We start from the raw sequence: 16,334 nt of genomic DNA on the forward strand, positions 1-16,334 counted from the left end.
GCGGAACGTTTAATCCCGCTGTGTCACAGTGCGGCCACACAGAGCGAAGATGGCGTCGCTGATTGATAAGTCAGTTTGGGACGAGGTGGAGGATGGCATCGGCGAAGAAGTATTGAAAATGTCCACAGAGGAAATAGTTCAGCGGACTCGGCTTCTGGACAGCGAGATAAAGATCATGAAGAGCGAGGTGCTGCGGGTGACCCACGAGCTGCAGGCCATGAAGGATAAAATCAAGGAAAACACGGAGAAGATCAAGGTGAACAAAACGCTGCCGTACCTGGTGTCCAATGTGATCGAGCTGCTGGACGTGGACCCCAACGACCAGGAGGAGGACGGGGCCAATGTGGACCTGGACTCTCAGAGGAAAGGAAAGTGCGCCGTCATTAAGACTTCCACTCGACAGACCTACTTCCTGCCGGTCATAGGGCTGGTGGACGCCGAGAAGCTGAAGCCCGGAGACCTGGTAGGCGTCAACAAAGACTCCTATCTGATCCTGGAGACCTTACCTACCGAGTACGACTCCAGGGTCAAGGCTATGGAGGTGGACGAGCGCCCCACAGAGCAGTACAGCGATATAGGAGGGCTGGATAAGCAGATCCAGGAGCTGGTGGAGGCAATAGTCCTGCCAATGAACCACAAGGAGAAGTTTGAAAACCTGGGCATTCAGCCACCCAAAGGGGTCCTGATGTATGGACCCCCCGGCACAGGGAAGACCCTCCTGGCCAGGGCCTGTGCCGCTCAGACCAAAGCCACCTTCCTGAAGTTGGCCGGTCCCCAGCTGGTCCAGATGTTCATCGGAGATGGAGCCAAGCTGGTGAGAGATGCCTTTGCCCTGGCCAAGGAGAAAGCCCCGTCCATCATCTTCATCGATGAGCTGGACGCCATCGGAACCAAGAGGTTTGACAGCGAAAAGGCCGGAGACAGAGAGGTGCAGAGGACCATGCTGGAGCTGCTCAACCAGCTGGATGGATTTCAGCCCAACATGCAGGTCAAGGTAAAAAAAAAAGCTGCCACCACAATATCTGTGCAAAGCATGCAATGTCTTCTTGATATAAAATCTGAATGCTAAGTTGTCTCACTGATTTTCATTTCACTGGTCTGAATTGGAAGATTTGTGGTGCCACAAATCAGCTGGCATTTCCATGATTAAAAATAATAATTACAATTAAACAATTAAAAAAAAACTTATTTGGACAGAAATCTGATTCTGTATTTGAAATTTTAAGTCCAAAAGTGAGAGAATGAGAAATGGAGAATTTAAGATGAGGAAAAAACAACAAATTACATCAGAAATATATCTTCAAATGAGATCACAAAATCACCATAATACCAGTCTGTAATAGGAAAAAAACTGTTACTATAACAATATTATTAACAATCACTCTATTCATATAGTAGCTTTTTAAAAACAATGTTTCCAAATACTATTACGTATGACTCAGAGCTGGACAAAAGCGAACTCTAACAAAAACACATTATCTTGCATTTTTTACTTTTTGTCCCTCACTGAAATCTAGTCCATCTATTAAGTTCTTTGAAAGTTCTTTGAAAACTAAGGAGATGCATACCATTCAAAAACTGATGAAAAGACAGAGGGAGCCCTCTTTCTCAGAAAACTTAATAAAGAGATGTGATTACTATATATATATATATATATATATATATATATATATATAAAAAATATATATTATATAATATATATATAAAATATATATATAAAAAAAACCAAGATTCGTCATTTAAAGAAGTTCATATACATTGACATCTATCGTTACAATTACAATAAGATGACTTCGGTGTAGCTACAGTAATATTGTGGCTGTCTTTTAGGTGATTGCTGCCACCAACAGAGTGGATATCTTGGATCCTGCTCTGCTCCGTTCAGGACGTCTGGACAGGAAGATTGAGTTCCCCATGCCAAATGAAGAGGCCAGAGCTCGCATCATGCAGATTCACTCCCGCAAGATGAACGTCAGTCCTGACGTCAACTACGAGGAGCTGGCCCGCTGCACCGATGACTTCAATGGCGCTCAGTGCAAAGCTGTGTGTGTTGAGGCAGGTATGATCGCACTGCGTCGTGGGGCGACGGAGCTGAACCATGAAGACTACATGGAGGGAATCTTGGAGGTCCAGGCCAAGAAGAAGGCTAACCTTCAGTACTATGCCTGAGGACACTGCTTGTGTCTGTGTCTGTGTTTATGTGTGAGAGCCTTTGGTTATGAAAAATATTGCAAACACTTGTTACTATTGTTGATTTACTTCAGGTAATAAAAAGAAATAAAATATCACGTAACTTGTTGTGTTTCTTACAGTAGAAAGAGGGAAAGGTAATTTTACTGGTTTTAGTGCAGTTTAACATACCAAAAGCAGTCAAGTGGGAATATGTATTACACAATGTAAAAATAGTGCAAATAGTTTTCTATAATATTTCTACCACTCTTCTGGGGGACACATTGGTTGCATCACTTATTAGTTGGCCAAACTCCCAGGCAGTGTTACAGGACTTTTGGAGAGGTACACAAATCATATTAAGGAGCATTTATCTATTTCATGCATTTCTTACATGTACATGTACAGGATACATGTAGCAACATAAAATGAGGAGGCCGTGCCATTCACCCCACAACAGTAGGTTTTAACATGCAGAAAATTTGTATTGGTGCCTAAAATTAAACAGAATATACCAAGAAGATAAAGTACGCAAGTATTGTCTGATAGCTAAAATATAAGTAGAACACTTAATTAAGGTATTTCATATTTACAACACAACTTTGAAAAACATAAAGATAAAACAGCACATTTTTGTAAATCGTGTGAACAAGACAATCAGGATGGGAGGGACTTCTGTTACCTGAAAGTAGTTATATAGTAGCCCAAAGGGTTGAAAAGAAGGGCTCGTCCGGGATTTGAACCCGGGACCTCTCGCACCCAAAGCGAGAATCATACCCCTAGACCAACGAGCCAGATGTGAAGGGGAGGCATATGTCTGTTTCTGATTTTATATTTGATTGTTCTGTGCACTTTTCTGTCAACCTGTATGACTTCAGGATCTACAGCAAAATATCATAAGGTGAAGTTCACAGGCTGACGCTTCATGTTTTTTCATTTCTTTTCCAAATGCACCACAGTCTGTGACCTTCCACCTTTCTGACCCCTTCCATGGGACCTGAATTCCAAAAAGATGGAATGGGTCAAAAAGGGCTCGTCCGGGATTTGAACCCGGGACCTCTCGCACCCTAAGCGAGAATCATACCCCTAGACCAACGAGCCAACATACACAGCTGTTCACATCTGGAGTTCTGAGCTTCTCAGAACTGTGATTTATGTTTTTAAACTGCTGATGTGGCATCCTGTGGCTCCACATGTCAACTGCTCCAACAGCACCCTCTGGTGGTCTCATCTATATTTGTAAACTGACTCTGGAGCCAGAGAATAAATTATCGTTAAAAACAGCAGCAGCTGCTGTAAAACAGTTAGTAAGAATGGCAACATCCATAACGGACATTCATTTAAGATCAAGTTTGAATAATTATGTCCAGAGGATTAATTTCACACATTAACTCTGTGCTCCCGTTGTTTTCTGTCCTGAAGATAAAAACACTCAATCCAGAAATCATTGTTTAATTTGTCAAGTACCATGACAAACTAAATGTCATGCAAAAGCTTCATCACTCTTTAAATGAGCCCTTGAACCTTGAAAATCCAGGTGGCTTAAAAACACACTTACAGTATACATGAATGGCACTAAGTGACTGAGTAATCATGTACTTGTGTTGAAAGTTCTCCCATTCAGTGAAGCTGACAGTACAACCATACATTGATCCTAAAACCAGGAAACACACGAGTCTTCACACTGACCAAAGGACATGCAGATTATGTTCACCGTTTAAAACATGGATTTTGTTACATCATTCTCTTTGCCTCTGACGATAGGATAACATTACTCTAACCTTGGACCCTGAGTCTTTAACGTACAAAGGCAGTTGATGGATGATGTGCGTAAACAAGATTAATTGTAGATTGTGTGAACCCTCTACTCATATGAATTCCCAGGTTTAGCAAACCAGCAAAGTCCTCCAACTGCAGTTTATTTGAAGTGGAAAACGTGTGAAAACATAAAAATGAACAGGAGCAGCCCACTTTTCAGTTCTTTACATTTATTATGAATGTAAAAAGAATAGCAGAGTATGTATCTTCCCAAGACAAAATGAAAAATCCAAACAGAGGTAAAGGTGAGGGAAGAATTTGCTTCTTGGAAGAGGAGTCCTGATCTAAAAGAAATATTGAAAAGGGAATCATTTGTGGAAAGAGGGAGAATAGTGTACATTTGAAATAAATGTACTCAGAGGACTGATGTCATAAGAGAAAAACCAGCCCCCCACTAAAAGCCACCTGAATAACATTTGGGTCAAAACTCCTGTTTCAAGAAACTTGATGGTAAAGGGCCAAACCGACAGTGTGAATGTGGAGATAACCGGCCAAAGACAAAAGCAGAGGCAGATGGAAACATCATCAACTCCTCAGTCTTTCCTCAAAGGTAGAGTCTGCTCGTTAATTCCCTCCTTAGTGATGATACAGATCCGAAGGGCATCTCCGGTGTAGACATCTCTCTCTGCAGCCGAGATGAAGACATCTTTGACCAGCTGAACTGCCTTGTCCTTCGTCAGAGGGACATGCTGCACACCCTCCATGTTCTTAAAACCAATCTGTAAAGCAAAGCATGTTTGAAAGAAAATCTGAGCACTGTCCACTGTAAGGAAACTTGACGGGAGTGCTGAGCATTTGTTTACTGAAACATCTGATTCTGATGCAAAAAGATTGTGGCATGTGTGTGTGTTACATACCTGGTTGTCGAGCAGCGGCTGTAGCATGGCACTTGCTGATCCTCCAGCTTTGTAGGTGTCTCTCTGGTAGGAGCCCACTGGGTCAAAACTGTACACTGCTCCCTTACCTACATTAGATATTAACCATTACAAATACAAGTGTTACAGTTTTAAGCTTAGATATGAGAGATTCATGATATACCATTATCATAAACACATTTAAAGAAAATTAGAACACAATTTTTCATCTTACAAACTAATGCATTTAAATACATACCCTCCTCATCTAGCCCGCCAATGATGTTATAGACATAGTATGGGAAGAACCGCCTGCTGTACAGAATGGTAGACAACATAGCTGCAATGGCCCCACTGGTCATGGTCTTATTGTTCGAGTGTTTGTACATCTGAGAGAGAGTATTAGTTCTGATATTAGTAACAAGTAAGTAACCTGAATCACAACCTGTAAGTGTTGTCATGGAAGAATGAACAACAGAGAACAATGAAGAGAAATAAAGAATAAATATAATAACACAAAACTTCTTTGATGCTCGTGAAATACCCAAAGATGTTTGTACAATTTCTAAGTGCATTCACTTTTCAACTGTCATCCAAGGACAAATTTGTGCATTAGCCTCATGCCTTAAACATGTGAACAAACAAAGACTAAACCGTTGAGAGTCAGTGCCATTCCACTCTTTTTCATGTGTTTGGGAGAAGGCTAAAGTGAGAATAAAACCAAAAACCAGCTCACCTTTAATCTGGCATCAATGATTTTTGTCAGCGTCAGGCAGTCACCATGGAAACCACTGCATCCAATGACAGTTGTGTCTGTCCTGTTAAAGGGAAAAAAAAAAGCAAAACAATCAGGGACAGGCAGAGACGCATACACCTCACTTGTGTGGCAATTGTGAGGCAATTCAGAGGGTTTTTAAGTCATATCATGATTGATTTCAGGTCAAGGAACCTGAATGATGATGATCTTTTACGATTTTAATTGTCATTTTCATTTAATTTCAATTGTCACTTTTTTTGGGGCTTGTACCAGAGGATCACGTTCCCTGCAGAGCTTGGGGCATCTCAGTTATAGTACTCTCACAAGGTTTTGAATAATTTCACCTTACGTGGTCATATTGCCATTTTTGATTATTAGTGAAACTTAACCCAGTGACATCCCGCCTATGAAGACGTATCTACTTAAGCACTGATGGAGAGCAGAGGGAGGTGACAGTGCATTCTTACAGCTTGTAGCATTTCGGGGAGTCCCGGCTGTGGATTGAGTAGCCTTCACTCAGTCTAGTGTCTGAGGCTACGATGGCGAAGTCTTCTCCGGCAACAGCTAACACAGTTCTGAAAATAATGAAGAACTGTGTTATAAACACACAGACAATAAACACGAAGACTTTGCTGTCCCCGATCCTGGCTAACGGTAGCTAATCTACTGATCCGAAACTGAAACCGTGGTACTAGTTAACTCATCTATCCCCTTAAACAACTTTGGCCTATATTTTTATTATACAGTGGGCTCTGATTTGTACCTTTATTTTTTATATACTAAAAAGGCCCATTATGTTCAGGAACATTTCATTAGCCACACATTTGTTTTGTTTCCGCTTGCTAAGCTCGTTAGCAAAGTGCTGATGGAAGTCAATGTTAGCTAGCAGGCTAACTAGCCGGCGGCTGATAAATCAAACTCACCCTCCGTTAAAGGCGTACGGGGAGAACCGGTGCTCCACCGGGCCGGTATAATGATAATCTTTCATCTTCCCATTGTCTCCAAAATTCTGCATTGAGAGCATCTTCGTTTGAGAAAGTCAACCGGGTTCAGCTTCTTGTCCGGTAAAGTCGCTGTATCACGGTAATATGGCAGTCTCTTCTTCTACCGCCCGGTCTCCCGCGTGCTGAGCCGGACTGTGCGTCACAGCGCCCCCACAGGCGGGTCCGGACGAAGCGGCCCGTCCCTTCTGTTTCTTTGAGATTTATATTATACACAGGAAATACTGATGTAATGAATAGAAACACAACACTTTTAAAGGCAGAAGACATATCGGATTTGGAGATTGTTTAAAAAAAAAAACGCAACAAAGATGTAAAGGACAAGTTGTCTGCAAAATAATTGCACAATTGAATGGATGAACTCGTTTACTGTTCATTTTCATATACACTTTATATTTAAGCAATACTAAAGGTGCAAATGCTTCCAGTCCATTTTCTAGACGTGATGGTTTGAAAATTTAAGATGTTATGTATGTGAAACCAGGACAGTGTCTTCTGAGACTGTTCATAGTATAGATAGGACGCATTGACTTTGGTAACTGTCCGTCTCGATTTTGAGTTTTCACATTTTATATACATATATATGTGTGCGTGATATACTCAGCTTGACTAATGGCAGAGGTACAATTATTATTTTTAAGATGAATTAAAATTGAATAATCATGAAACTGACTGCGATTTCATTTTATATCATTGATCAACAACTCACAAATGAATGAGTCTTTTTTCTAAGCCATTTTATTGAAGAAAAAAAAAAAAAAAAAAAAAAAAAAGAGCCTTTAGAGAATTCAGTGACTATGACATTATTAGAAACAAATATTCCTTTGACAACCTGCTGAATGCAGGACAATACAAAATAGGTTAAAGTAATAAAAATAACCCAACATTTTTAAATGTGACTGCAAAAAAATGATCATGACACCTGCTAATTTGATTATATGACTAAATTATTACGGTGAGTGGTTACATCTCTGTACAAATAACAGTGAATGATTGAAAAACTCCATGTTAATATAAAAAACACATAAATACCTGAAAACTGCAGCAGCCATAAGGTCTACCACGGCCAGTGGCTATTATATCATCACACAGGATCACAAGCACCATGTCATTATGTAACACTTTGTTTAAATAAGATTGCTCTTTACTGGCCTGCCTCATTAAATAAAAGTTTATTAAACTGTAGTTTATAAGATACTAAAACACACAAATACACCTTGAAACCCTGATTGTTTCAGTAGTACAGGATCAAAAGCATAATTTGTTCAACTGAAACAATTTCCCATCCAACAGTATATCACTGCAGGAATCCTCATAAACTAGACGATCCAATGGTTTCATGGAGCGAGAACACACTGATAGTGATTGTGGTCCACAGTTTAGTGCAGTACATCTGGACAGATTTCATTAACAGTTGAGCTGTTAATATTGTTTTTATGTACGGTGTGAGGTTCAGTCAGCCACTAAGTCTCTGATGTGACAGAAAAAAACAGTTGCTAAATAAATGACTCATCTGGGGGATTTTTAATGTACTTGAGTTGCAGTAGAACCATATAGATTCTTTAAGTTCAGATTGCAGATGGAAAAAAATAATTCTAATCATAGACTTGCTTTCCTGATGTCACCAGAGCTTTCACTGAAAATATTTATACTTTTGTTTTCTAGTGTTAAGTTGTGTTTAAAAAGACCTTTCAGTTCAAAGTAACAGTGGGCTGAGATCTTCTGTTTGATTGTTGGTCCTTTAAACTTTTTCAACTTCTGGAAATGTAGAGAATTGTATCGAATTTGGTCATTTATGAGCTGATTTAGACTTCTTGGGTGTTTTGGCTCCCTTCTTCTTGGGTGTGGTGAATTCTTTGTCACATACTTCACATACCCAAAGCCCTGAGGAGATACAGAGACCAAATTAATAATTATGAACAGGACAAACATTGTTAAAAAGTTACATGAAAAATCATTATCTCTTGTTGATTGTTGCCAAAGTCATCATGGTCATGAACACTGGAGTTCAAGTGTAAGTTTGCCCTTAAATCCACTGATTCTCATACCATTTGCTGAAAAATGCCCATTCACTCACCATTTGGAATAGAGTCCATGCCCACGCAGAATGTGTGGTATCCTCTGTCACATTTGTCACAGAACATCATCTCATCCTCGTGGTGGGGCTGCTGGCACACAGTGCAGGTCTTACACTCCATACACTGCCAACGGTATGTCTGGATCACAGACACCAGCTCCTCACTCATGTCCAGGCAGGATGGGTGGCCTAAAGATTACAGGCGTTGAGACACATGGACAGCAGCAAAGATGCATACACGAAGCCAGAGACAAACACAGACAGAAATAAATACAAAAGACATGCATATACATACACATAAAACAGAAAAACATAGAAAATGTGAACAGGCCCACCTATCACTGCACCATCCTATTGCTTAAGAGAAGCTTAATTTTGTTACAAAGAAAAATCAACATCTAGAATTTGTAGCATTTTTGGATTGGAAAGCATTTACAAAATTGTATGTCTTTCTAATAATAAAATGTTATGTAATAACTGTGCTGATGTCTGACTGAACCACGTGTTTTTTTTATTGCACAGTCAGTGTAAATCATTGAGTGAATTATACAAATTTGAAATCTTTGCCGTCTAAGGATAAACATAAAAACCACTTGTGATTCTATCTAAACATAAACGGCACAAAATATGAAGTTATCTTTTGAAGTGGTTTAATTCAAGTGATGTTGTTTAGCAAATTAAGGAGATTTCTAGTGGAAGAGGGGAAAAAAACAAAACAAAACATGACAACAAAAAATAGGGAACTGTCCTTTAAAGTTAAGTGCGTGAACTTACCGCTGTTATCACATTGGGAGCAGTGAATGAGTGCCTCTGGCTTGCCTTTCTTGTTGGCCTCTTTACCCTTCTGGCAAATGCCACATATAGCATTGGGAATGACCTTAGGCTGTAAGGGCAGAATAATGCTATAAAAACCAATCATACATGGGTATCATGTAATCATGGACAACAAAGAAGTTCAACAAATGTTTAATGACAGGAATAACAAAAAGAAATAAAATAAAAAAGGGAGCAACTTATCTTGAGTCTTTTCTACTTTTTGGGACACAAAGTCATAGATTTTTAAATTTAATTTCTATCTCCTGGTATCAAAGCTGCCTCCTAATCAAGTTTGATGGCAATGAAGGATATCTCAGGATACAAACACAAGAAAGGCATCTGGTGTCTTACTGACCTCCTTGCAAGCACGTCGCTTTGGAAATCTACAGCGCACACTTCTCACCTCACCAACTAAGACCGCAGTTCTGGACTAACATTACCACATAATAATGTTGATTATTTGACAAATATTTATTAATTGTGAGACACAAGTGCCACTTCTCCCTCTCTTATGAGTTTGAAAGCTTTATTCCTTTTTAACTATGCTGTAGAAATATAGACTGACAGAGGTAAGATCCCGCTTAGAAAGTTAGAGAGAGTCTGGGACATTTAAATCAGGATGTCGCAGAGGAGCTGGTTAAATATTGAGTATCTCTATTGGAAGCCAAAGAACAACTTTAGGCTACTAGTAGAAAATGTGACTAGATGATTATTATTGACATTGCGATATGATTAACACTATAAGTGAAAGTCACTGTCGAATGTATTAAAATCTTTGAAACCAAAATAACTGTATAGGAACAAAATTTTACATTTTTCAACACATGGCTACAACTCCAGTTCCAAATGAAAGCCTGAAGTCATGAATTTGGAGAATCTTTAAAGCTGGCTAAATTAAACAGATTCATTGTGTTTTCACGAACAAAACTCGAGTATAGCCTATTTAACCTGCTTCAGGTCAAACTATTTCCAATGCCTTAAGATATAGTGAGATATCCTTCATTAAAATGTCCCATGATTGGAAAAAACAGCCAAAAAGGTACAAAACTATGGGTCAATGAAGGACACAGTTTGGTACTGATGACATCCAAGAAACAAAGGAGAGAACTAAACAAAGTAAGACAGCAATAGGAAAGAAAAGTAAGAAAAACAACAAGGTAGACACAGTCAATATGCACATGTACATATATTGTATATTTCACCACTGATCCTCTTCTACAAGTCAGCTGTTTACAGATTTGGACTGGCTAGGTTTGGCCATACTGCTAGCCTGAGCTTCAAAACTAGTATTTCACGCACAGATTCACTCACAGCTAGATTTTTGTCCTATGGATTGTATCTTATTTTACTTTTATTGACGTCCTAGTATTTATGTCTCTGCTTTCCAGTCTTTTCTATAATGCAAGTGAAGAGATTATCTGTGCTTCGATTTTTTTTTTCCATGCCTGCCTAGACTGCATGCAGAGTCTCCAATGAAACTGAACTGTGCTTAACCCCACAACTGTACTGACAATCATGGCTGTCAGATTCAATCTCTGATACACAAAGCAAAACTTCCTGAGCTCCTTCTGATGGTCACAACTGCTGTCAAATTCAGATATACAGTGGCAAAAATGCTGACAATTAATATAAAGATGCTATACATGATGCTGACGGAGTTAATGTCATGTTACTGTTTAAAGTTGCATCACACTGTCGATAAAGCTTTTTTTTCCCCTATCCATAATGTTTTATCTATGTAAAAGCTACAGAACGGCTGTGAAGCCACATGGATTTAACACTTGCATAACATGCAACATGTATCACATTTGGAAAAAAAACAGAACAAAACAAAACAAAAAACCACTGCTGTAGAAGCAATTAGTCAATCTAATTCATACTTTGTTGTTCATAGTTAGTTTTTATTCATAAGCCGTTTGTGAAACACCACACTACTTAAAAGCTTAAGCGTTTTCACCTATAGTGACGTCAACATTAACCACTGCACATACTGTAGTATGGTAGGGAAGTAACGCTATTCAGTTTCTGCATCACTGCCTCAAAGTTTTCCTCTCATATTAGGTGTCTTTTGTTGAGACACAGAAGCCATCGGAAATCAGCTGATTTCTCATTTACTTTTCCAAATATATATGTATATATGAAAAATCTACCACTGAAAAGGAACTGGCACGTTTTAACTCTACAGGTATTTTACTTTGGCCAATTTATTACAAAAATCACAAATACCTGACTTCTGTGTACTGCATTTGATCAAATATAGACTCATCACAAATAGATACAGTACAGGGATATTAGGTGAATGACTAACTCTACTTATTTCTGGCTACCAACATGCCATGTCATGACTGTAGATTCAAAAGCATATCCAAAATGATCTGATGAATAAAGGTAAATTCAAAGTCAAGTTAAATCAAACTTAGGCACACTGAAACTGGTAAACAGACACGAAAGACGGACCATGGCCACACCACTAAGCTGAGCCGAACTCAACTGGACTCGTAGCATGATATCAATGTGAGTATGATGGACCCAGGTCCACAATTAATGATAATATACCAGCGTCCTTTTACGTTTTGGTAATTTTGTCCTGCAGGGTGGAGGATTGGAGAAAGAAACAAAAATCAAAGTGCACTGAACAGCAGGCTGTAGGGAGCAAGACTTGTAATACTCTTTGCCCATCTACAGTGCTATATATTTAGCATTTCTTTGGAAAAAAAGAAAAAAAAGTGTTGTGGGGCTTCAGAGTCCAAATCCAGACAGATAGCATGCGAACTACTTCTAGCTCAGCTCAGCAACAGTGTGAACAAGGTCAGCGTGTCCTCATCTCTCAGGGACAAGTAATGACCATGTCAAACAACTGTCTGACACTTATTCAAAGATTAACAGTACATCACATGGTGTATTAACAAAACATATTACTATACCAATAAACACTTTAAACAGGAAGGTTAAGTGCATTCTACACTTTAGATATAAATGTTAAAATTCTCTAGTGTTAACATCAACTACTTTAAAAGCAACCACAAAATGTATGTGGTTTATCTTCTATATCAGACTAACAAAGAGACTTCAAAAATGAAAAAGGAAAACTAGCAGCCAAAACATCCACTTACTTGTCCTGGAAGTATCTTTTTTGACAAGTGAGGACACACAAGAGGTATATTGAAGACTCTCAAAAGGAAACATTTAAAAGTTCAATTTTATCTTTGCTGAAAAAAACAAAAAAGTGAAAGTGCAGTGAATAAGAAACAAGTGAACTGTTCCTTTAAACGTTCTTATTGCTCACAGTCTGGTACAAAGGGGGAGAAAAAGCCAAGCGGCCATTAAAAAACAAAAACTGTAGAAGGGCCCCCAGTGTGTCTGTGTGTGTGTCTGTGTGTATGTGTGTCTGTGTCTGTGTGGACCAGGTTGTCCCAGCTGAAATGCTGACAAACTGTAGAAGCCGGAGAACAAAGTGAAGAAAGCTAAGGAGGGGTGGCGGGATGGATGGAGGAAGGGAGTGGTAGTAGTAGAAAGAGGAGGAGGGGGGAGAAAGTGCTGCTGCTGTTGTTGGAGAAGAGTTCAGGTGGTTTTGTCCTCTACCTTGTACCCTGGGGTGGCTTTGTGGGAGGCTGAGTGGCGCAGGTTGCCATCTTTGCCTGGGGTGGATGTCCTGTCTTTGGCCTTGGACTTGTGGCCCTGTCCACTTCCTCCCTCCTGGCTCTCCACATCTGATGTGTTGCCTGAAGAACTATCCTGTAAAGTGAAAGACAAAGACTTTAAGAGTAAGGTACACAACTGTAAACTATTCATGATCCAGGTATAACTGCAGTTAAAGATGGATGCTACTGAACTAGCAGCCAAAGGTCTTACAGATGAGTTCTTGTTCTTTTTTTCATCCTTGCCATCTTCTGCATCATCTGAGTCAGGCTCTGAATCTAGTGCCGGGAGTTCTGGATCGAGAGGAGGCTCAAACAGAGCTGTGTTCAGCGGAAGATATCGCAGCTCATTGGGAGAATATCTGTTATGCACAACACAATCAGGGCAAAAACATTCAGTACAACACAGTGGATGGGCCTATTTCAGAGTGATAATTTCATTAAAGAAAAAATAACTGTACCTTTTATAGTAGTCTTGGAACTGTCCTGGTATAAGAGCCACAGGGTAAGGCCCCGTCCTGGTCAACTCTGGAGCTAGCACCTTGAACCTCCCCTGAGGCACCTGGATGATCTGTGAATGCACATAAAACACAATTCATCTCCATGATTCTGGGCCTTTCAGTGCCTCAATTGTGAATAAATCCGTGCAAAAAAAAAATTAAAATTACACCACATCCACATTCCAGAATTGACTTACATGTGTCTGGAGGTCAAAATAAGCTCTCCTCTCTTCCATACGCTCCCTGTTAAAGTTACTGTTGAATTCTGCAGCTTTTTTTGCTGCCTTCTTTATGTACTCAGGAACCTTACTGGCCTCCACCTTCTGAGGATTCTGCTGCTGCATTTGCTATGAAAAGAATGATCAAAATTGGCTAATATGCATTTGGTTAATCAATAATGACTCATTAATCAATGCCCCTCTTCCATGGGGCATTTATGATGATTTTATACTTACAGAGTACTCCTTTGCTATTCGCTGTCGCTCTCTCTCCTGCAGTATGACTGAGTACTCAGAATGTTTGGTGGGATACTCCTTAATCATCAGATCTATCACCTCGTCACTCCGCAAAGCTGTCAGTCCTGGAAAGAAAAACAAACTTGCATGCAGAAATACAACTCACAGCAGATCACTTCAACAGGGTTCCTGAGAAAGAGGGATTTTGTTCACTAAACAGAGTACAACTATGTGCTTCACTTGAGTTCCGGGATTTGGTTCCTACCCAGAGTGCACTGTGTTTCAGTAATGACATTCTGCTCACGCAGGTAAAGTTTCTCTTTATGGGACAAGTCTCTCCGCTCCATATCTACAAATCGACAAGAAACACCATGAGTGCAGAAGTATCACAGAGCCTATACTTACATGGACTTGAAAATTGATATGGCAAATATCACAGTGTAAGAATATAATAATTCCTTGTAACATTTTGTCTTGGACCAACAAATTATCACTGTGCAGAACACTATTATAGAATTCCCCAGCTCTTACCAGGGTACTTCCTTTTAAATGATGTGACCCCCAGATACTCGCTGACCTGCTCCTGCAGCATGTAATACTCTCCGGTGTCATCTGGCGGCCACTTGTACTCTGTCAGGTTCTCTGCCGGGAAATATGTTGGGCTGAAAAGTTGGCATGAGGGGAAAAACATCTTTATTCAAACTAAATACGAGTTTGTTTTATACACTATATACAATGCACACAGAAATTTACAGTAAATTCATAAAATAAAGAAGATGAAGTATGTTAAACACACCAAAAAGATATGAATGGCCATTTTAATGCTATAGCGGGATAAAATATATCTTTGGAGAGCATTTGTTGATCAATTGATTAGTTTTTTGTTTCACACCAACCCAACTTACCCAAGTTCTTGGCTAGGGGTATCACAGCTTCGAGAGCTATCCCCTGAACCCATCCTCCGTCTTTTGGGAGGCTGGCTCCCATCATTGGACTCCTCTTCTATGACATCCTCCTGCAAAGGAAGAGAAAAACTTCATTATAATATGATGTGATGTCAACAACCTGTATATAGCATACTGATGTACTGAGGTTTTATTTATTTATTTATTTATTTTATATTTTATTATTATTATTATTACTATGCAACCATGAGGTTGGTCAACATGAATTCTCCTTTCTATTTCTATTTCATCACCAAAAATCAGCTTCGTATAGTGTTTTCTACTGACCTTCAACCAGAACCGGTGGTTAACTAAAAACGGCCTGAACTGGATTCACCAGTTGAACTTTGATTTTTATGATTTTTATGTTTGGACATCCTCAGATCTCAACTTCACTCCTTTATTCACAAGTCCGGAGTGTAATGTACGGACTTCCACCAACATCTTCGGCAGGAGGGAATAAAAACCAATTTATCAGTCATCAGGTTTCCTCATCGACTTTTGGATTTCTTTCAGGTTTTAGACGCTGAATGTAAAGTGTCCACTTTCAGCACAAAATCAGGCTGAGTAAATATATAAATGTGTGTGTTTGTGTAGAACCTCAAGTCCACAAAAAACAAAACACAACACGGGTTTATTCGCACCGCTGTCAAAGTAGTAAGTCGCAAACGAGCCACTCATAGAAATGCACTAATCCATTTCTAATATACAACTTTATATCAGAACACGAGTTTCACTTTATAAAGACGTATGCACACAATTCATCCCTCATTAATTACTGCTGAAAACAAAGGAGCTAATATTTGTCAACCATGAAGGGAGGCAGCCGTTAGACAGCCAGCTAGCTGCTAGCTGCTAGCTTAAACAGCCAAACACGGAGAGCTCGTGATGTTGCAAATTAGTGCTGAATGTTTCTAAAACAATATGAATCGCACCTTTATGGATTGTGCTCCAGGTGTAGCCGGATTGCTATCGCAGGGAGGTCTCACGGGGAGCACAGCAGCCATATTTCGCAGAATAAATCCCGCTGCTGGTCCAACTCAACAGCCGTTTCTTCGTCGGTTCCCTTCTTCGCGTAAAGTCCGTTGACGGACCGTTACATGACCGCCATCTTGTGGACGGGACCGACGGATGAGGATTATTTATCCCCTCGTTTTTCTTTTGATTAGTATTTATGCACTATAAAACATGGCTGGAAGATTTAAAGAAATTATTTCAACCATAGTTTACGAGGAGACCTGAGAGGTGTTTGAGTGTTTTGTCGGGTTTTATTTTGAAATGGCAAAGCACGTACGGGAAGTCGGA

At 39.7% G+C, this 16,334-nt stretch overlaps 3 protein-coding genes and 2 non-coding genes across 5 annotated transcripts; 1 reads left to right on the plus strand and 4 right to left on the minus strand.

Annotated features, from left to right (window-relative positions):
- Positions 1-6: 6 nt before the first annotated feature.
- On the plus strand, positions 7-2,288 carry psmc3 (proteasome 26S subunit, ATPase 3). The gene is made up of 2 exons (XM_029497662.1): positions 7-994; positions 1,831-2,288. The coding sequence occupies exons 1-2, from the start codon at positions 50-52 to the stop codon at positions 2,167-2,169; spliced, it is 1,284 nt and encodes a 427-aa protein (XP_029353522.1). The 5' UTR covers positions 7-49; the 3' UTR covers positions 2,170-2,288.
- A 603-nt stretch (positions 2,289-2,891) lies between these two features.
- Positions 2,892-2,963, minus strand: trnap-ugg (transfer RNA proline (anticodon UGG)). Its single transcript has one exon. It is a non-coding gene; the product is annotated as a tRNA-Pro (tRNA).
- A 235-nt stretch (positions 2,964-3,198) lies between these two features.
- Positions 3,199-3,270, minus strand: trnap-agg (transfer RNA proline (anticodon AGG)). Its single transcript has one exon. It is a non-coding gene; the product is annotated as a tRNA-Pro (tRNA).
- Positions 3,271-3,636: 366 nt separating this feature from the next.
- On the minus strand, positions 3,637-6,687 carry psmb1 (proteasome 20S subunit beta 1). The gene is made up of 6 exons (XM_029498050.1): positions 6,522-6,687; positions 6,066-6,173; positions 5,578-5,659; positions 5,101-5,230; positions 4,845-4,951; positions 3,637-4,706 (listed from the first exon to the last, which is right to left on the minus strand). The coding sequence occupies exons 1-6, from the start codon at positions 6,620-6,622 to the stop codon at positions 4,521-4,523; spliced, it is 714 nt and encodes a 237-aa protein (XP_029353910.1). The 5' UTR covers positions 6,623-6,687; the 3' UTR covers positions 3,637-4,520.
- A 690-nt stretch (positions 6,688-7,377) lies between these two features.
- On the minus strand, positions 7,378-16,244 carry phf10 (PHD finger protein 10). The gene is made up of 12 exons (XM_029499004.1): positions 15,965-16,244; positions 14,991-15,100; positions 14,617-14,747; positions 14,351-14,434; positions 14,086-14,210; positions 13,828-13,977; positions 13,592-13,701; positions 13,345-13,492; positions 13,075-13,227; positions 9,451-9,559; positions 8,677-8,865; positions 7,378-8,483 (listed from the first exon to the last, which is right to left on the minus strand). Exons 1-12 carry the CDS (start codon positions 16,034-16,036, stop codon positions 8,389-8,391), a joined length of 1,476 nt encoding a protein of 491 aa, XP_029354864.1. The 5' UTR covers positions 16,037-16,244; the 3' UTR covers positions 7,378-8,388.
- Between the last annotated feature and the right edge of the window lie 90 nt (positions 16,245-16,334).

This window comes from Echeneis naucrates, chromosome 3 (assembly GCF_900963305.1).
Source record: "Echeneis naucrates chromosome 3, fEcheNa1.1, whole genome shotgun sequence".
Lineage (NCBI taxonomy): Eukaryota > Metazoa > Chordata > Actinopteri > Carangiformes > Echeneidae > Echeneis > Echeneis naucrates.